The sequence below is a fragment of the Takifugu flavidus genome, chromosome 11 (genome assembly GCF_003711565.1).
Source record: "Takifugu flavidus isolate HTHZ2018 chromosome 11, ASM371156v2, whole genome shotgun sequence".
Classification (NCBI taxonomy): domain Eukaryota; kingdom Metazoa; phylum Chordata; class Actinopteri; order Tetraodontiformes; family Tetraodontidae; genus Takifugu; species Takifugu flavidus.
The window spans coordinates 3,241,053-3,263,155 of NC_079530.1; the positions used below are offsets into that span (position 1 = coordinate 3,241,053).

The 22,103-nt window shown below is 43.0% G+C and overlaps 1 protein-coding gene across 1 annotated transcript in view; it reads right to left on the bottom strand.

Annotated features, from left to right (window-relative positions):
• Positions 1–22,103, bottom strand: part of cdh23 (cadherin-related 23) — a 172,395-nt gene that overhangs the window by 47,948 nt on the left and 102,344 nt on the right. Inside the window, exons 12-17 of the mRNA XM_057047827.1 lie at positions 21,028–21,177; positions 20,192–20,350; positions 12,201–12,265; positions 11,276–11,513; positions 9,768–9,873; positions 9,529–9,656 (exon numbers count right to left, since the gene is read on the bottom strand). Coding sequence (XP_056903807.1) covers positions 9,529–9,656; positions 9,768–9,873; positions 11,276–11,513; positions 12,201–12,265; positions 20,192–20,350; positions 21,028–21,177 — 846 coding nt within the window. The remainder of the gene's footprint in view (positions 1–9,528; positions 9,657–9,767; positions 9,874–11,275; positions 11,514–12,200; positions 12,266–20,191; positions 20,351–21,027; positions 21,178–22,103) is intronic.

Here is a 22,103-nt window from a genome sequence, read left to right on the forward strand (position 1 = left end):
GATTTCTTTCACTGTGGAACAAACAACAATAAAATGTAACAAAATTTTGAAATAAAAGAAAAATCAGCTTTGGTAGATATCAGCAATTGACCAATTTCTTATCTTAAAAAACAGAACTTTCACAATCGGTGGATTACAACATCACTACATGTTAACATACAGACACATGACTTCACAGAATGCTCCATAAATACTGTAAAAAACAAATGCTTAAAAATGAAAGAATTACATTTGAAAATGAACCCAATAGAACTAGCTGTGATGAACAACATATATGATTACATTTAAAATTTTAGAAACTAAATACTGTATGTTATAAGTTACTATACTTGGCACTGTACGGTGTGTTGTATTCACTTTACTTAATATTGAACACTTGGTGTGTTGTATTCACTTTACTTAAAATTTGAACACTTCGGACATTCTAGTCACCTGATAACAGTGAGAAACAACCCATATTAAACAAATACAGGGCTTCGCCGGCTATTAGCATTAGCATGGCCTCACCTTCTGTTTCACCTGGTGTCTTTGTCTGTTCAGCGTGTGAAATGTTTAGTTACTTTAGTGAAGGGAATAGGTGCAGAAAGTGTAGTTTATTTACGGCTATGGAGGCGAGACTTAGCGAGCTTGAGACGCGGTTCCGCAGCTTGGAGTTAGCTGGAGTTGCGTCAGGTAGACAGGAGAAGCTAGCTGCTGCAGAGCCGCTTAGCGTAGCTTCACCTAGCGGTCCCCCGGCAGCAGCCGGCTAGCCGGGGCGGCTGGGTGACGGTTTGCAGAAAGCGTAGCCCAAACCAAAGGCCCACGGTGCACCACCACCCGCTTCCCGTGGCCTTTCCCCACTTGGCGACACACCCGCTGAGAAACCGACCCTGGTAATTGGCGATTCTGTTTTGCGCTACGTGAAGCCGACTCCAGCGACCATAGTTAAGTGCATCCCGGGGGCCAGAGCGGGCGACATTGATTAGCCGCATGTCATCGCTTCGTCGCTGGTTGTCACGGTGGTGCCCCGAAAACCAGGTGGCCTTTATAGACAATTGGAGCCCTTTTTGGGGAAAACCTGGTCTGATTAGGAGAGACGGTGTCCATCCCACACGGGATGGTGCCTCTCTCATTTCTAGTAATTTGGCTAATTTTATTTTTACTTTTTTTAGACCCAAAGTGACCTGATAATCCAGGGTCCAGACCAAGATGCAGAGTTGTAGTCTTACACACCTCTCTGCTGCTTCCATAGAACCCTCATCCACCAACAATAACATATTTAGCACTATAGAGGTAGTCTCTGTTCCACGGTTAAAAGTTCACCAAGCACAGAGCAGGGGAGCAGCCAATCACCATAATCTTATTAAAATTAATACCAAAGCACAAGTTGGGGAAACTAATATCACAATTAGGTGTGGACTGTTAAATATTAGATCTCTTTTGTGTAAATCCCTGATAGCGGATCATCACATTGATTTATTCTGTCTAACTGAGACCTGGCTTCAGGAGGAGGAGTATGTTAGCTTAAATGAATCTACTCCTCCTACCCATCTTAATTATCATATTCCTCGTGTTACTGGTCGAGGAGGGGGAGTGGCAGCAATCTATCACTCCAAGTTATTAGTTAATCCTAGACCAAAACATGGCTCCAGTTCATTTGAAAGCCTGACTCTTGGCATCACATATCTGAACTGGAAGGCAGAAAAGCCACTTCTGTTTGTAGTTGTATATCGGCCCCCTGCTGGGCCACATTCAGAGTTCCTGTCTGAGTTCTCTGATTTCTCATCTGACTTGGTCCTTAGAACAGACAAAGTCATTATCATTGGAGACTTTAATATCCATGTAGACGTTGTAAATGACAGCTTTAGAAATGGCTTCATTTCATTACTTGAGTCAGTTGGTTTCCTCCAGCAGATAAACCAACCAACTCATAGCTTCAACCATACCCTAGATCTAGTTCTGACTTATGGTGTTGAGATAGAACATGTGTCAGTGTTCCCTCAGAACCCACTCCTGTCAGACCATTCTTTGATCACTTTTACATTTATGATTAAGGATTCTTCTATGCTCAGAGTACAGTCTTACTATAGAGCAGATGACAACCTGGGAAAGACCTGGTGACAGCCAGGAGAGACTGCTGGCAAGAGGGTGACAGCCAGGAGAGACTGCTGGTAGGAGTGAATAGACCCCACCGAGGCTGCAAGGGCTAGCTACCATGTTAGCAGGAGCCGGTCACAAAATAGTGATTCGGTGCCACCCAATACTGCTACAAAAAGCTCGAAAGGAAAAATACCCCTCGAGTCTACGAGAGTGGGGGTGGAAGATGACTCGTTGGCGGACCACACGGTAACGAACCTTGCAACGGAAATGACAACGAATCAAAAGATTAGCATGGCAGGTAATGGAGCAACGGCAATGGCAGGTTGCAAGCTACAGAGCTGCATCTGCGGCTGGAAAAAGATAACATCAGAGAAGGGCCTCAAGATCCACCAGGGTAGGAAAAAGTGCCTGAGAGAGCTAAGTGAGGGGCCTCGCATTGACCACTACTTCTTCAGAGGTAGGGCAAATCAGTCGATTGAAGCCCAGTGGCAGGATAATCACCACAGTCCACAGGGTATCAGAACCCCAGACGAAGCTCAACCAGGCATGGATCCACCCATGGACGTGCGCACAGAGCCCAACCAGCCACAGCCAGCAGTAGAGAGGAACCTGGAGGGACAAAAACCTCAAATCTTGTGGCCTAAATCCTGCAAAAAAGAGGAGTGGGAAACCATTAACATAGACCTTGTGCACCTCCTGGAAGGCCTGAAAGGAGGCGTGGAGAAGAAGCTCGAAAAGATTGGGGAAATCATCTACAGCTATGGGGCAGAGAGATTTGGGGTGAAAAGCGGGAACCTTAAGTTGCAGAAGGAACCAGCTCATCTCAAGTCCAGGAGGCAGCGAGAGATTGAAAGGCTTGTGAAAGAAAGAAGATGTCTGAGAAAACAGTGGAAGAAGGCTGCCGAAGCAGAGAGTAAAGGACTTGAGGCAGTACAAGGCGACCTCAAGCAATGTCTGGCAACACTGAGAAGAGCTGAGTGCTTGAGAAAGCAACACAAGAAGAAGGAGCGAGCGAGGACTTCCTTCTACAGAGTTCCCTACAAGTTTGTGAAAACCCTCTTTGTCAAGGAGAAATTTGGGCCCCTCAAAGCACACATAAGGGAACTAGAGGAGCACCTGAGGAAGACCTACTCAGACAATCAAAGGCATGTACCAGCCTGCATTCCGGATGACATGCCACCCATCCAACCAGTTGAGCACCAGATGGAAACAAGGCCTACGACATGGAGTGAAATTGAGGGCACAGTAAACCGGGCAAGAGCAGCATCAGCCCCTGGGCCCAATGGCATCCCTTATAGGCTTTATAAGAACACGCCAGATGTCTTAAGGCACCTCTGGAAGCTGATGAGAATGGCATGGGAAAAAGGGATAATACCAAAGGCATCCCACACGGGATGGTGCCTCTCTCATTTCTAGTAATTTGGCTAATTTTATTTTCACTTTTTTTAGACCCAAAGTGACCTGACAATCCAGGGTCCAGACCAAGATGCAGAGTTGTAGTCTTACACACCTCTCTGCTGCTTCCATAGAACCCTCATCCACCAACAATAACATATTTAGCACTATAGAGGTAGTCTCTGTTCCACGGTTAAAAGTTCACCAAGCACAGAGCAGGGGAGCAGCCAATCACCATAATCTTATTAAAATTAATACCAAAGCACAAGTTGGGGAAACTAATATCACAATTAGGTGTGGACTGTTAAATATTAGATCTCTTTTGTGTAAATCCCTGATAGCGGATCATCACATTGATTTATTCTGTCTAACTGAGACCTGGCTTCAGGAGGAGGAGTATGTTAGCTTAAATGAATCTACTCCTCCTACCCATCTTAATTATCATATTCCTCGTGTTACTGGTCGAGGAGGGGGAGTGGCAGCAATCTATCACTCCAAGTTATTAGTTAATCCTAGACCAAAACATGGCTCCAGTTCATTTGAAAGCCTGACTCTTGGCATCACATATCTGAACTGGAAGGCAGAAAAGCCACTTCTGTTTGTAGTTGTATATCGGCCCCCTGCTGGGCCATTCAGAGTTCCTGTCTGAGTTCTCTGATTTCTTATCTGACTTGGTCCTTAGAACGGACAAAGTCATTATCATTGGAGACTTTAATATCCATGTAGACGTTGTAAATGACAGCTTTAGAAATGGCTTCATTTCATTACTTGAGTCAGTTGGTTTCCTCCAGCAGATAAACCAACCAACTCATAGCTTCAACCATACCCTAGATCTAGTTCTGACTTATGGTGTTGAGGTAGAACATGTGTCAGTGTTCCCTCAGAACCCAGTCCTGTCAGACCATTCTTTGATCACTTTTACATTTATGATTAAGGATTCTTCTATGCTCAGAGTACAGTCTTACTATAGAGCAGATGACAACCTGGGAAAGACCTGGTGACAGCCAGGAGAGACTGCTGGCAAGAGGGTGACAGCCAGGAGAGACTGCACAAGGCTCGTCAAAGCCTACTTCCAGGACCTTCAGTTTTGTGTGCAAGCTAGCACGACTGCTTGGCAGCATCCTGTGGTTGGCATTATGGTGGGCTGCACCATTTCCCCACTAGCGTTTACCATGGCAATGGAGCTCATCATTCGAGCATCTCGTTGGGTGGTTGGAGGGGAACGGTTGAAGAATGGACTGCGTCTTCCTCCAATTAGGGCGTACATGGATGACATGACAACAATAACAACAACAAGGGCATGCACCAAACGCCTACTGGAGAAACTCCAGAAAAACATTCAATGGGCACGGATGGAGATTAAACCAAGCAAATCTGGCAGCATCTCTATTGTCAAAGGACAGCTTGCTAATGAGAGATTTCACATTAACAACGAGCCAGTACCAACAATTTTGGAGAAGCCTATTAAAAGTCTTGGCCGCTGGTACAGGGCAGAGCTCAAAGACTCAAAGCAGGTGGAGCAACTCAAGCAGGACCTCAGGCAGATCAACAGTACTGCTCTCCTGGAAAACTGAAACTGTGGTGCTTTCAGTTGTGATTGGGATTAAAGGGACAGCACTAGACTGGTTTAGATCATATTTCACTGATAGATACCAGTTTGCTCATGTCCATGGTGTTCCCTCCTCATACAGTAGGGTTAGCCACGGAGTTCCTCAAGGTTCTGTACTTGGATCAATCCTTTTCACATTCTACATGCTTCCCTTAGGCAACATTATTCGGCAGCATGGGCTAAATTTTCATTGCTATGCTGATGACACTCAGCTTTATTTATCCATGAAACCAGAGGAGACAGAGAAGTTAGTGAAGCTTCAGACCTGTCTTAAAGACATAAAGTCCTGGATGTCTTCAAATTTCCTCCTCCTTAACTCAGGAAAAACTGAGGTCATGGTGTTTGGTCCTGAACCTCTCAGGGATAGATTAGATCACATGATCACTCTAGATGGTATCTCATTAACATCTAGTCTCTCTGTGAGGAATCTAGGAGTAACTTTTGATCACAACCTCTCCTTCAACTGCCTGCACCGCCTGTCTTCCAGTAAACTCACCAGCCTTCTGTCCCTGACCACGACTTCTGCCTCAGCGTTTCTGGTTCCTGTCTGCTCACCTGGTCCTGACTTCTCCGCCTGGCCTCGACTTCACTGCTGCTCATCCCCAGTCTGCTCTGCTGCATCATCGGCCTCATCTCCTGTAAGCCCCTCTGTGTCACTCCTGCCTGCTGTAAACGGAACTGTACGGTTCCGAGGGTTCACGTCCTCCCCCCTCGGTTCCGCATTCTGGTTCAGCTCAACCCAATCCCCGAGCCTGAAACCCATAGACTTTGTGTGGGCCCCGAGCCTGAAGAACAGACTGTTTCCTTGTCTGTACTAATAAAGGCCATTTTCACCTGAGGAACATCGCAAAGATGAGGAAGCTACTGACGCGGCATGATGCTGAAAAGTTAGTCCATGCATTTGTTACTTCCAGGCTGGACAATTTGTAATTCTTTATTATCAGGGTGTCCAAACAACTCTTTAAGAAGCCTCCAGCTGATCCAAAATGCTGCAGCCAGAGTTCTGACAGGTACTGACAAAAGAACCACATAATTCCTGTAATGGCGTCTCTTCATTGGCTGCCCGTTAAATTTAGAATAATTTTTAAAACCCTTCTTTTGACCTACAAGGTCCTCAGAGGCCTAGCTCCATCCTACCTGGAGGAGCTAGTGACACCTTACCAACCCAATAGATCGCTCCGCTCTCAGAATGCTGGTCTACTTGTGGTTCCCAGAGTTTCTAGGAGTAGAATGGGGGGCCGAGCATTTAGCTCCATCGCTACTTTTAAGATTAGGCTTAAAATCTACCTCTTTGAAAAAGCTTATTGTTACTAATTCTGAAGTTCCAGTTACTATTATAGACAGACAAATTACCATACTTAGGGGGTCGTCTAATCATTAGGTTAACATCTTAGCTATGCTGTTATAGGCCAAGGCTGCCGGTGTCTGGAAACATGATCACCTGACAGGCCTCTGTCACCCCACTGGGTCATGGTTTCCTCTCCTCTCCTTTCCTCCTTCTCATCAAGCAGACTAGTTATGTTGATTCTTGTGTAGTTTTTCTGCCATCCTTCATGGCGTAATGCCAGTTTTAACTAAAATGGTCAAAACTTTAATATGGTAATGATTATTATACTAAAATGTGACATTCTTTTTCTTTCTAGCAATTTGCTCTCTGTGAGAAAACCTTCAGGTCCATGACAAAAGTCTTTGAAACTGTTGCCCACAGCAGACACATATTAAATGCCCCATTTAATGTTTTTGTGGAGAAATGTGACATATCGCATATAATGACATGACACTCGTCACCTCAGCGTGTGTGTTGCATGTGTGCTGTGTGTGATTATACTTACAATGACCTCTACGGTGATGGGGACAGTGCTATTGAGGGCTGGGATACCTCCATCTTTAGCCATTACTGTTAAGTGGATCATCCCATTGGGGACTTGTTCGTAGTCCAGCGGACGAGTCACGCTGATCACTGATGAGAGGAGGCCAAAAAGTACGATTTGAGTTTTTCCTTGTGCAAAGACAGACAACCTAAAGATGTTTGATCTGCAGCAACCGTAGAGCATGGAGTGCCATATTTTACCTGCATAACCGTCCACCATGATGATGCTGAAGTAGCCGGCAAAGGCTGAGGCAGATGCGACAGTGTATATCAGGAAATTGTCCATTTCCCCACTAGCGTTTACCATGGCAATGGAGCTCATCATTCGAGCATCTCGTTGGGTGGTTGGAGGGGAACGGTTGAAGAATGGACTGCGTCTTCCTCCAATTAGGGCGTACATGGATGACATGACAACAATAACAACAACAAGGGCATGCACCAAACGCCTACTGGAGAAACTCCAGAAAAACATTCAATGGGCACGGATGGAGATTAAACCAAGCAAATCTGGCAGCATCTCTATTGTCAAAGGACAGCTTGCTAATGAGAGGTTTCACATTAACAACGAGCCAGTACCAACAATTTTGGAGAAGCCTATTAAAAGTCTTGGCCGCTGGTACAGGGCAGAGCTCAAAGACTCAAAGCAGGTGGAGCAACTCAAGCAGGACCTCAGGCAGATCAACAGTACTGCTCTCCTGGAAAACTGAAACTGTGGTGCTTTCAGTTGTGATTGGGATTAAAGGGACAGCACTAGACTGGTTTAGATCATATTTCACTGATAGATACCAGTTTGCTCATGTCCATGGTGTTCCCTCCTCATACAGTAGGGTTAGCCACGGAGTTCCTCAAGGTTCTGTACTTGGATCAATCCTTTTCACATTCTACATGCTTCCCTTAGGCAACATTATTCGGCAGCATGGGCTAAATTTTCATTGCTATGCTGATGACACTCAGCTTTATTTATCCATGAAACCAGAGGAGACAGAGAAGTTAGTGAAGCTTCAGACCTGTCTTAAAGACATAAAGTCCTGGATGTCTTCAAATTTCCTCCTCCTTAACTCAGGAAAAACTGAGGTCATGGTGTTTGGTCCTGAACCTCTCAGGGATAGATTAGATCACATGATCACTCTAGATGGTATCTCATTAACATCTAGTCTCTCTGTGAGGAATCTAGGAGTAACTTTTGATCACAACCTCTCCTTCAACTGCCTGCACCGCCTGTCTTCCAGTAAACTCACCAGCCTTCTGTCCCTGACCACGACTTCTGCCTCAGCGTTTCTGGTTCCTGTCTGCTCACCTGGTCCTGACTTCTCCGCCTGGCCTCGACTTCACTGCTGCTCATCCCCAGTCTGCTCTGCTGCATCATCGGCCTCATCTCCTGTAAGCCCCTCTGTGTCACTCCTGCCTGCTGTAAACGGAACTGTACGGTTCCGAGGGTTCACGTCCTCCCCCCCTCGGTTCCGCATTCTGGTTCAGCTCAACCCAATCCCCGAGCCTGAAACCCATAGACTTTGTGTGGGCCCCGAGCCTGAAGAACAGACTGTTTCCTTGTCTGTACTAATAAAGGCCATTTTCACCTGAGGAACATCGCAAAGATGAGGAAGCTACTGACGCGGCATGATGCTGAAAAGTTAGTCCATGCATTTGTTACTTCCAGGCTGGACAATTTGTAATTCTTTATTATCAGGGTGTCCAAACAACTCTTTAAGAAGCCTCCAGCTGATCCAAAATGCTGCAGCCAGAGTTCTGACAGGTACTGACAAAAGAACCACATAATTCCTGTAATGGCGTCTCTTCATTGGCTGCCCGTTAAATTTAGAATAATTTTTAAAACCCTTCTTTTGACCTACAAGGTCCTCAGAGGCCTAGCTCCATCCTACCTGGAGGAGCTAGTGACACCTTACCAACCCAATAGACCGCTTCGCTCTCAGAATGCTGGTCTACTTGTGGTTCCCAGAGTTTCTAGGAGTAGAATGGGGGGCCGAGCATTTAGCTCCATCGCTACTTTTAAGATTAGGCTTAAAATCTACCTCTTTGAAAAAGCTTATTGTTACTAATTCTGAAGTTCCAGTTACTATTATAGACAGACAAATTACCATACTTAGGGGGTCGTCTAATCATTAGGTTAACATCTTAGCTATGCTGTTATAGGCCAAGGCTGCCGGTGTCTGGAAACATGATCACCTGACAGGCCTCTGTCACCCCACTGGGTCATGGTTTCCTCTCCTCTCCTTTCCTCCTTCTCATCAAGCAGACTAGTTATGCTGATTCTTGTGTAGTTTTTCTGCCATCCTTCATGGCGTAATGCCAGTTTTAACTAAAATGGTCAAAACTTTAATATGGTAATGATTATTATACTAAAATGTGACATTCTTTTTCTTTCTAGCAATTTGCTCTCTGTGAGAAAACCTTCAGGTCCATGACAAAAGTCTTTGAAACTGTTGCCCACAGCAGACACATATTAAATGCCCCATTTAATGTTTTTGTGGAGAAATGTGACATATCGCATATAATGACATGACACTCGTCACCTCAGCGTGTGTGTTGCATGTGTGCTGTGTGTGATTATACTTACAATGACCTCTACGGTGATGGGGACAGTGCTATTGAGGGCTGGGATACCTCCATCTTTAGCCATTACTGTTAAGTGGATCATCCCATTGGGGACTTGTTCGTAGTCCAGCGGACGAGTCACGCTGATCACTGATGAGAGGAGGCCAAAAAGTACGATTTGAGTTTTTCCTTGTGCAAAGACAGACAACCTAAAGATGTTTGATCTGCAGCAACCGTAGAGCATGGAGTGCCATATTTTACCTGCATAACCGTCCACCATGATGATGCTGAAGTAGCCGGCAAAGGCTGAGGCAGATGCGACAGTGTATGTCAGGAAATTGTTAGGTGGTGAGTCTTCATCAGTAGCCTGTGGGAGGGCCGACATTAACGAGAGGGTGGGAGACAGGAGAGCCTTTAACATATGTTTCTCTGACAGTCCACACGTCCACAGAGGGAAGAAGTTTGGAGTGAGTGAAACTAGACAACAGATAGAATAATGGGAAGGATGCTGCAGGAGGCAGTTCTAACATTTATGAGTGTTTGCCCAGCATGGGGGTGTGTCGATCTCTGCATATGTGTGCAGCCAAGAAGCCGCCAGTCACAAGTGGCAGGTTACGGGACAGATTAAAGCCAAATTCTAGCTATTAGCGACACAGGCATCAGTATTGGATGAACACCAACCGAGCCAAGACAGGCCAATCAGACAGAGGACAGATGAGGCTATACTTTACAAGGCTAATCCACAACAACAATGACACCCCCTCATTATTCTCAAGTTGGCAGGAACTTAAACACAAGTCCTCCGGCTGTGAGGAGAGTCTAGCAGGCCTCACTGACATCATTAGAGGCTGGACAGGTTGTCAAAAACACTCGTATCTCTTCATAACACACACATCAGTACTCTGATTTAGTGCCAAAGTGTTGAGTAAGCAACACCTTTCTTCCCCCACAACTTCCTAAGCTGTGGATTTGTCTTCCTATATTACATTTTGATGAATAGTTTCATATTCGAACATTTGCCACTAGAAACACTGAGAGCATCAAACAGCTGAGTAGCAACATAAGTGGAGACATGAAAAGAATGCAGACATGACACAGAATGCAGTTTAGCAGTTAGAAAGCACAAATACTGTAGAGGCATGGATCTCCCAGGTGTTATATTTATAGAAAGCCATTTAAATGTCTGCTTGTTCAACACATCCTATCACACCTTTCCAACTGTTTTAATCTTTACTTCCTCTCCCCCTATTTTCTCTGTCAGTGTGTGTTGTGTATACGCTTAGTCCTGGGGCAAAGTGCTGACACACACATCTGGGGTCCCACATTCCTCTTGGCCAGCGCATTAATATCTGCAACGTTTAACGTTAGTTCATACTAATCAAACTCAGTGAGTCAAGCGTTGAGCTCACCTGCTCGACTGACTAGCTGAACCCTGCGGGCTTAAAGGCTAGCCAGAACATAATGGGGAGGTACGCCTAATGCTACCGGGGACACAACAGACTTTCTCTTGAGGGTGCAATCAACAGAAATGCTGAGCCATTAGTTAGCTGCAGCGTGCGTCTGCTTTCTGCGTGGCAGTGACTGATGGCCAGCACACTAGTGCAACCATTGCTCAGTGCACCAAAACAGGTACAGAATAAGAGAAGGTTTCATCTATATCTTTAGTCTTAATCCTATCTGACTATTTTTGTGTTTACTTGTAACATATATATACATATATATATTTTTTAAATATCACTGAGCTGTGGAATGAGGCTCTGCTTACACACCCGAACTCTCGCAACCGGCTGGACGGCCTGTTCATTCTCTCTCAGCGAGCCCACATAGGCCTCTTTCTGGAACAGCGGTCCATTGTCATTGACGTCCAGCACATTGACGCGAATCCTCCCCGTGGTTTCCTCCCCGCCACCATCTTTTGCCAGCACGGTCAGTGTGAAGCGGCGCATCAACTCATAGTCCAAACTGGCCCGCAGTATTACCCAGCCGGTCTCCTCGTCCAAAGAGAACCTGAAAGAAAAAGGGTGTGAAATTTAAGCCATCCAACTCCTGGTAGAATTTTTTAATCCCTGTATCTACAGTATAATAATTTTGTTGACAGATTTTCATTGCTAAAGATTAAAATAATCTGCTCATTGCTTGTTTTTCACATGATCAACTGCATTCAGTGTTTTTGCAGTTTTCGCCACTAATGAGGTGCACTTTAAAGACATAGTCTCTCACAGTGTCATTTCTCATGATGACTGATTACAACTCCAGTCAGTTAATAGAGATAAAAAGAATTACATTTGAATATTCTTATAGTGTAGCTTGAAGAGAATATCATTGCACTAAGAATAATAAAAGCTTTTGTTGCTTTTCTCACCTTTCCTGCAATACTCACAAAGAAATGAATCATTTCGGAAATATGCATAATATATTAATAATATATAAGGATAATATAAATGGATGAAAAACAATGCAAATGAAACACCATGGGCCTGATCTGCTAAAGATTCTACTAACTGGGATCTTAGTAAATGGGCCCCCATGTAGGCATAAGAAAAGGGGATAGAGGAGAATGTGCTAAATATGTTCTCCTGAATAACAACTGTAGCCGAATAATGACAATAATGTTATTATAAAATCATTAAGAAAAAGCAAATAAATGATAAAAGTAATCATTTAAGTTCATGTGCATGAAGTTTTGTTGCTTACTGGTCTGGCTCATCACTGAAATAGTAACGAACAATTCCAAAAGTGCCAGCGTCTGCGTCGGTAGCCTGAAAAATACAAAGACAGGAAAACATTCCCCTCAAATTGCTAGAGTAGAAAAGAGGGTATTGAAACAGTGCATAAACAGTATATAGAAAGAGGTTTTTTTCTTTTTTCATGAGGAGAGGTGCCACATTGTTCCATCCCATGTAAATACTGACATGACTTGGTTCATATTCACCTGGATCAGTTTGTGCGTGCGTGTTTCTATATGTGTGTGCCTATGAGTGTGATTGAGAATATGAGTGAGCGTGTACGTGTGTGTTGCATGCTTAGGTCATGTCTTCCAGAAGTTTAACGTAAGTAAAAAAAAAACACAATATCCCAGCAAGATGGGAACACACACAAACACACACAGTCACAAACACACACACACACACCCACACACACACACACACACACACACCAAGGTCTGTGTCAGGTCACCACTGAATCACACTTTGACCAGCATCACGGGTGACGGAGCAGGCTGCATTTATGATTTTGGTCTTTTAACTGACTGCAGAACCACTGAACTGAAACTCCATTACAACAGCTCCTCCCCCACTGATGAGGGGGGTTCGAGGGGTGTGTATCTGTGCAGGCATGCACATCTTCAGTTATAAGAGAGCTTGTGTTAATGTGCTGTACAGGATTCTTGAGAGTGTTGCTCTTTTTGTGTCACTTTGTCAACACTTATCCCCAAAACATCAGCATTGATGACAGTGTCGGGTCACATGCATGGAAATAAAGGTGGGGTCTGTTGTCCCGGATTCAAATTAACACCTTTAAGTAAAGGGTGTCTTGCATGTTTATTCTCACACACAAATGTAAAAAAAAACAACAAAAAAAAACTAAACAGTTGTATTTATGCATCTTATCAGTAAAAGCTATTGTTAACTGTAAAGTGCACATATTGTACATTACTAAATAGAGCTACATGATGACCCGTGATAAATCTCAACAGTTGCTATATGGTTTTTATCTGGCTATGAAAGAGTCTGCGCTGCTTAGCTCAATCTTGTAATCTACACTAGATCTCCTGCTGTGTCATTAGAGAGTGGAACATTTCCTTTAATGTCTGAATCATCTTCAGCCTCGGCGCTTTTAGCCACATCCAGCTGAGCCAGAGCAAGACACTAAATCCATGAGAGGTGTTTTGAACTCCAGTCAGGTTCTTATATTAACCTTTGAGTTTTCATCTCCATGACCTCATCATTTAATGCCACTCGTCTTGGATTCGTACCCACCACCACCTCCCCCCTCCTCCTTTATCTCTCCTTTCCTGCCTTTCTTCTCCTCCCTCTGTGCCAAGCTCCGCCTCAATCCCATCTGTCTCCCCTCTTCACTATATATCTGCCTCAGCACACTGCCACTGCTCTCCTTTTCCCTTGTGCCCTCTCTCCCAGGTGAGTGACAGGCCCATAAGTGCTCCAATGATAGTGGTGGGAGTGTTAGCTTGACAGCTATCGCAGTGGTGACAGGAGTGGGCTCAGCCTGGGAGCAAGCGCTGCCTCTACTCTCGCAGCTGAACCTGTCTCACACAATGACCTATCCTGAGAGACAGACAGGAGATAAGTCTTCCACCACCACCTGCTGTATCTTTTGCCCCACTGCTCTCACCATCAACAGCAGTGCACACCAGGCACTTTGGCAACTGTTTACCAAAGAATTATTATTATTTTTAATATAAGGAAGGCCTGCAGCATGATGGATGGCAGATGGGGTTATGCTGAGATCGGCAGTGTCTCCCTAAATCCTTGACACCAGATAATTTGATCATTTGATCCTCATTATGTAACATAGAGATTTCTTAGTACGGGGAATTACAGGTGATAAGAATGTTGGTGGAGTTGGATGAAGAAAGGCAAAAACAGAGAAAGAAAGCTAAGCTAATTTGCTTGCACTGAGCCTATGAAGCACAAGAGCTGGTCTTGAGTTGAAGATACAACTTGACATTAAAATAGAAGTAATGAGCCATTAGCACTCTAGATGAGGTGTTGTAGATGAATTCTACTCCCAAATCACCAAATCACCATGTTCTGGCACTGACTTATAAGAGTCAGTGATCTGATCAAAATCCAGACTAGGTTGTTAAAGCGTTTGAGTCGGTTTGCTGCTGATTGCCAATATAAACTCTGCACACCCTGCGGTCCTCAGGCAGTAAGTACAAAGGAGAAATTAGTTCTCAGTTGACCAGTTTGGTTAAATGATGTGTTTCCTCTCCTTAAAGAGGCAAAGGCTAGCAGGCAGAGGTGGCTCTGTGGGTGCCTTACGAAAGTGTATGTCCACATGCTGGTGTGCTCCATATGTGGGACAACTGGGTGCATTTCCTCAATGTTTTGAAATATCGTACATGTAGAGTGAGATGACTCATGTTTCCTGATCTGTTCTGTGCCAGGCTAAATATGCATCTCCAATATTTCTAGCATAAACCTCTATTATCACACTCAATTGCTTTCAAGAACAAAAGGAAATAAGAGCATCTGCTGATGGACAGAACAACAGAGAGTGTGTGTGTGTGTGTTTGTGTGTGTGTAAACTGAGGTTGGATTGGAGTGGCTATTGGAGCAGATTATCAGTGCAGCTATCTCATGGACAGACAGGTTAATGCTGCACAGGCTTTTCTATCTTGGCTGAGCTTGAATTTGAATTGATTGGCTCCTAAAATTGCTTTTTTTTTTTTTTTTTTTTTTTTACAGCAGAAGCTTTGAGAGGCAAGGAAAAGGAAACCAATTACTGGCTGTCAAATCCTGCTGTCAAAACAGAGATGCCCCCCCCCGCCCTCCAAACCACCACCATAGTCCAAAGACAGACAAACCACTTCTGTTTCACTTTTGCACACCTAAACTCAGCTACACAGAGTAAACACACCCACCCACCCACCAACACACACACACACACACACACACAGACACACACACATCCACCAATGCCATAGTTAGGATGTCCAGTTTGACACAATCGTGGTTGAGAAGTCAGTGATAAAGATGTGGCTGTTGGGAAACTCAGGCTTTCTTCCTCAGCACTCATCAGGTCCATTTATATATATATATATATATATATATATATATATATATATATATATATATATTCATTTTCCAATCACTTGTACTGTATGTGCACAATGAGAGCTACCAAACTCAAATCTCTTCAGCAGTCACTAGATGCAAAACATGTCTCCTTGGAGTTGCAGAACGCGGGCACCATTTCCTGGTGTGTGTGTTTTTGTGTGTTTTTCACATTTAACTCAAGCATAAGGTTGAGGACATATGTGCATTTATACATGTTCCAGTTACCCAAAACATTTTTAAACAGGTGGGGCACTCGGACTGGCTGCTGCTCACTAAAAGGGCGGTTTCTGTCATCTCCATCTGCTGGCCATCCACCCCCACATCCAAGATACGGTGAGCATGTACAGCAGCAAATATAATAATTATAACACATAATAAAGCTGTTACCTCTGCAATGAGAGGGAAAGAGGAGGGGGAGATGAAGAAAGAGGAGGAAAGAGCATTGTGGGCATAAAGCTGGAGACAGTTTGAGCTGCCAGAGAAGAGGCTTAATGCAGAGCTCTGTGGCTGGCAGCTTCACTTTGCCAACAGGGCTTAGTCCGCCTCCTTTCCTTCTCCCTTTCTCTGTCCTCCAAGATGAAAGAAAGAGATTAGGATGAGAAGGAGGGAATAAAAAAATATTAGAGTAAAAAAATACTACGTACACAGACAACTTGAATATAATAATGAGGGGGGACTTTCCCTCTTCACAGAAATTTTGGACACTGAACACCTTCCAGTTTTAGCATTTGGTATTTGTCATCTGTCTTATATATAATTGTCATCTGAATGCAAATTCTGTGCGTGGACTTTGAGTTTTGCAATACTTCTCAAGACAGAACAGGACATGATTCATCAAACTTGTGCTGCACTCTGCCCTTCAGAAATGTTCTCTGATTTTCAGGCTTTTTAACTGTCTGATTTGTCATTAACAGAGAAATTAATCTACTCATTTTACTTCCTAAATTCTAAATGTTCTTCAGTCTGTGATTCACCAAAATGTCACATACTGGGAGGGTCAGCCTAACCTTTCAGTCTGTATTAACTTTAATGTAAGGGTGCAGCAGAAACAAGAATTACAGTTCTATCAGATTGTGTTTAAAATGAGTAAAATAAATTAGTTTCATATGCAATTCTTCTACAATTCAGCCTGAAAGATGAATACTTATTTTAATCGTAAATATGTTCCATAAGCCCTCTAGCAAAGTAGGTCTTAGTTCAATCCCTGATTGCAGTTTTAAGTGTGGAAAGGTGGGCTGAGAGCTAGAGAGATGCGTTACGTCTTCAGAACAATCCCGAGGTACCCTTGAGCAAGGCACGCTAGCGCCCACTAGTGAGGGACCCTCATCAACATTTATTGATTTATTAACATTTACTTACATTCTTAAATCAATCCATCTGTTAATCTTTATTATGTATGGAGTTACTTATTTTCTGAGTTTGATAAGAAGAGAAATGAAAATATGAAAAATAAAGTCAAAATCTGTCAAAAAAAAAAATCTACCTGTGCTACCTGCAGCCATTTCCACCAGAGGTTCATGAAATAAGAGATTGATCTAATGTAGAGCAGTTAAGTGTATTTTCTGAACTCTGGGAAATGTTTCCACTTGCTCCTCTTTGTCCTCCTTTGTACTCCTATTTGTATCTTGGCTCATGATGTCAGAACACCATGATAAGTGGCCAATTATCAACAGTGACAATGTGTGAGCTCCCGCATGCAGCAGAGAGCTGGGCTTCATCATCACAAATTCTAATTACTGTTGTGGCTATTATCCTGTAAAGGCCTATCTAAACAGCACCGATAGCCAAACATTCTCCACTCTGTAATTTATAACGTGCTGCAACAAGCATTTATCATTGTGTCATAGACCCCAAATATCTGAACATCTGAACAAAAGCTTGTAACACGCACAGCAGGGCCTTAGCAGAAGATAAAAAGGACTAAATATCACATATCATATATAATTTATTGTAAAAAAAAATAAAATCTAATGTATCCAAAGACCTACATTGGCTCTCAAAGGAAAAGCCTGAAGGGAAAAACTGAATCGAAAGGAAACAAAAACAGCGTGCTAATCTTTGCTACACCTGGAATCTAGTAGCTAAAAATAGAAGAGAAATAAAACCTAAACCCAAATTTTGCTAAAACACAAGGAAATAATAAAAAAATTGATGATGCCAGCACGAGTTGTTGTTGGTCTCCAGTGTGATTGAGAAAGACAACCAGACAAAAGAACAAATCATAATAAATATCTATAATCAGAGATAATACTGCACTCTATTAATATTTAAAAAGTCCCTGCCTGGCTCGTGTGTGCTGCCTGCACAGTGTGTGTTTTTATGTATGGGTGTCTGTGTGTGTGTGTGTGTGTGTGTGTGGTGGGGGGGTCTCAGATTAAACACAAGTGTCCTAAGGGATGCAAAAGTGTGTAATGCACTGGTGAACACTGTACATAAGCTTTGATCAGATAATCTTTAAATATTATCAATGCAATAATTTCAATGATATTGTCGCACTGCTTGTTTGGCACCTTAAAAAACCAACTGGGAACTAAAACGAAAACTTGCAATTAGCATAAGTAAAATGTTGGACATAACATAATCCAGTCTAGAATTGTGCCAAACGCATGAACATGAGCACTTCAATCTGAGGGAGCATAAGTATTTACGCAAAGAGCAGGGGATTAAACCTAATTGAATTCTGCTTATTGTTAATGGCCAGGATGATTGACTTCATGTCCATGTTTCTATTGTTACGGGATAATAAACTGACTAACGATGAGCTCTAATTGTGACAATAATATCAAAGTCATGAAGATATGTTCTGTGCATTGTTAGCTTAGCATAAACACAGAAATGACTCAATTTGTATTCATTTCTCCCATAGATAACCATATATGCTATCTAAATCCCTTTACATATTTAACATTGTTTACATGACTCCCCTGTTTGGGGTTTGTAAGGAATTTAACTATATAATTCAAATACGCATAATGAGGCAAGAGGGTGAACTAGCATACACTTTGATTTAAGTGGTTTCAGATTTCTGAAAAGAGCATAATGATCCTGTTCTGATCTTCAACAATGAGAATTTGCAGCTCTGTCAGAGCAGAAAGGAGCTTCTGTCAGCCCGTGTGCTTAAAATCACAGTGCTGTGTGAGTGAGTCATGGCTTTTAGTCTGTGTGAGAAGTTTAAACAGATTGAGTGAGATGAACATAATGGGGATCACAAATTGAAAACGTGTCTTTCAACGGCAGTGTTGAACCAGTTAGGGTCTGCACATATTAACTCACATTTACCACTTCTGCAGAGGTCTCTTTGTATTATTTGTCATTGACAGGTGGCTGGTGGGCAGAATGTACCTGGTGACACATGAGCTGGGTTAAAATGTATTCTTAAAGAAATCTTTTCTGTTCCACAAATTATAGAGCTGGAACAGTAAAAGGATGGATAAAATGTTGTTGCCTTCATTTCTCTATTGTCACAAAGCATATATTTTAATAGTTCTGTGTTCTGTTTCCAGTCATATTTTCTGTTTTTTGGGGTCTGGAGGCAACCCACTCTCTACATCCAGAAAACAACATTTTCCAGCAGGCCTTGTTCTCCAGCATGAGGCCAATATCAGCTAGACTTATCAGGTATCAGCCTGCTGCTGCAATCTCCATTTCATGAGCAAGTCTATAAACACTATTGATTTTCACACTGGGGTGTTTGCACTTTTATCTTGTAGATTGTGGGCATCCTGTCACAGGGATGACTGATAATGAATAATAATTCAGTGTTCTGAAGAGATGTTAAAAGCTTTTGGATATCCATAAGGGAGTCAGTGCTGGTCATAGGTTGAGAGTGAACTTAGCTGTGTGTCCTCTTTCAAGGACATTTTATCTGTGAGAAAGAAACGAGAACTGAGAGTGGGACCAGCTGCTGGAAAATTGAGAAATAAAACTAATGATGATTTCTAAACTTTTAGTAAAATCAAATGTGTTGTGTCTTGTGCTGCTTTGGTGCTTGTGCTAACCCTAAACAGGTATAAGGAGTTCCACAGTTGTTAAATAGGGCGGCTAAAGCCTTTTACACTTTACGTCAAAACTGTGAGTCACACAAGCTCAGGGAAGGGGAGTTAAAGGTTTGATTGGTGTGGAAAAATGACACCTAGACTGGGTGAGCCATGGCACCAGAATCACCAGAAAACAGGCGGAGACTGTCGTAAGTGGTGATAACTCATTCCACTTTACAGAATTTACAGATTTCTTTTTTTAAGTGTAAGCAAAAATACCTGAAGGTCATTTTGACTGAGGATTGTCTATTATAAGTAGCAGTAGCAGTTTCGCTTTCATCCTGTCAGCGGTTATTGTTCACAGACTCCAATCAAGAGTCAATACATGAAATCTGTAGCTTCTGTCCCAACCACATACAACTGGAAATATGTCACCACAGCTTCTTCAAACTGAGATGTTAAGATGAAACGGGGGAACAATTTGTTGGTAGATGAAAACAAGAAAGAAGGCAACTTTTATCAGTTTCTAAGGGGAGCATGACAGCACTGAAGCTACATAAAACACCAAATAGAAATATATCATGAGGGATTTTCACAACTGTAGGTCTCTCAAAGTGACAGGATGGTAAAACGTTCTAAAAAGCGTTCTAAAAAATATGGCATTACAATGGGCAATAAAAAGTGGTTTAAGGCTAGCCCATAGCTTCAGCATTGATTGGCTTTTTTCAAGGCAGCCTATTTGGAGTCTCCATAATTAAAACTTGATGCTGGCACAGTAGGCTCACAAAGTCAAGAAGGCACCCACTGTAAACCAGGCCAATGGAACACTCTAGTAAATAGGTGTGGTGTAATGTGATTCAGGCAAATTTCAAGAATAAATCACATTTTATTTTATGACACTCACCAGGATGTGGAGCAGTGAAGTACCAGGAGCTGTGTTTTCTGGAAGGCTGATGTTATACAGCGGTTTGCTAAAGATGGGCCGGTTGTCGTTCTCATTGATCAGCTCAATAAACACACGCGCGAACCCCACATGGTCAGACATGGACTCATTGGCATAAAGCTGAGGAATGACAGAGCTGTAGATTAAAAACCCAAAATGATAAATGAAAAGAAACTGCAGCAGAGTTCTAAAAGGAAAAGAACTGTTTGAAATGAAAAAGATGCAGGTAGAGGCAGAAGCTCAGTTGTAGGGGACTGGGGGGAGAAGCGGAGGGTTCTTGGATCGAGCCCCCGACTTCAGAGCACCGCTGAGGTACCCTTGAGCAAGGTACAGAACCCACAATTGCTCACACAGGGCCCTGCAATGAGCTGGCGACTCATCCAAGGGTGCACCCTGCCTTCGCCATATCTAGCTGTGACGGGCTCTGGCATCCTTCCCGTGACCCCGAAAGAGACAAAGCCATCAGGAAAATTAAATGAAAAAATGACACAATTTAACAGACTCAAAATCTTGATTATATTTAGCCAATTAGCTGACAGGGTGGTGTTGATAATGGTGGCAATTTTACTGATCACACACGCACACACACACACACACACACACCACACACACACACACACACACACACACAGGTGTATATGCAGTGTGTCTAAGACTCCGATCAATTAAATTCCATGGACATAAAAGCTACACCCAGCCTTGTTGCTTAAGGTCCTCTCTCCATGTGTTGGAATTTCATCCATCCTCTCTCACACACACACACACACATACACACTCACAATGAGCTGAAAACTCACAGAGAAGCTGTAGCTGCGTATGTGTTCATAGTCCAAAGGCATGGCCACCCTCATTCTGATGTCCGCACGCCCCTGCACTGCTGTGGGGGACAGGGTGAAGTACTCTGAGTTGTTTCCCGTCAGAAACACCTGGAACATGCTGTTCACCCCCTGTGAGGACAGAAGAGATATCATTTTAGATTTTAGAAAGAATGTCAATGTGTAACAGTTAGAGAGGATAATTGTATTTTTTTTTCTGGGCATGAGCGTCTGAATCTTTCACTACTATCAATAAAATCTGAGGTAATAAAGTAAAATAAATGTATGTATATGTGCCAGACATTTCCAAACCAGGCTGTTAAAATACAGTTAATAAAACATATTGTCTGCTACTGATGATCACAGTATAAGGCACATCGGCCCATATACTCTTCTGTGCAGGATGGTTTAGGCATATAGACCAATCAGGCAAAACATTATGACCACACATTATCTTGTCGTCATGGCACCTGGGACATATAAGACAATAAATGAAAACTTTGTCCTCTGAATTGATGCAATAGAATCAGAAAAATGTGTAAGGACCTGAGTGAGATCCAGGTCTGCGTCGGTCAGTGTCTATCAAAAGTGGTCCAGGGAAGGAACAGTGACAGGGTCACGCACAGCCAAGGTTCTGTAATGCATGAGGGGAGTGAAAGCTGACCCTGGTTGGCTGGTCCAACAGAGGAGCTACTGTAGCTACGATACTAAAGAAGTAAATGCTGTGTCTGTGTTTGGTCCTGAACCTCTCAGGGATAGATTAGATCACATGATCACTCTAGATGGTATCTCATTAACATTTAGTCTCTCTGTGAGGAATCTTGGAGTAACTTTTGATCAAAACCTCTCCTTCAACTCACACATTAAAACAGTCTCTAGAAGTGCCTTTTTTCACTTGAGAAACATCACAAAGATCAGGAAGCTACTGACGCGGCATGATGCTGAAAAGTTAGTCCATGCATTTGTTACTTCCAGGCTGGACTATTGTAATTCTTTATTATCAGGGTGTCCAAACAACTCTTTAAGAAGCCTCCAGCTGATCCAAAATGCTGCAGCCA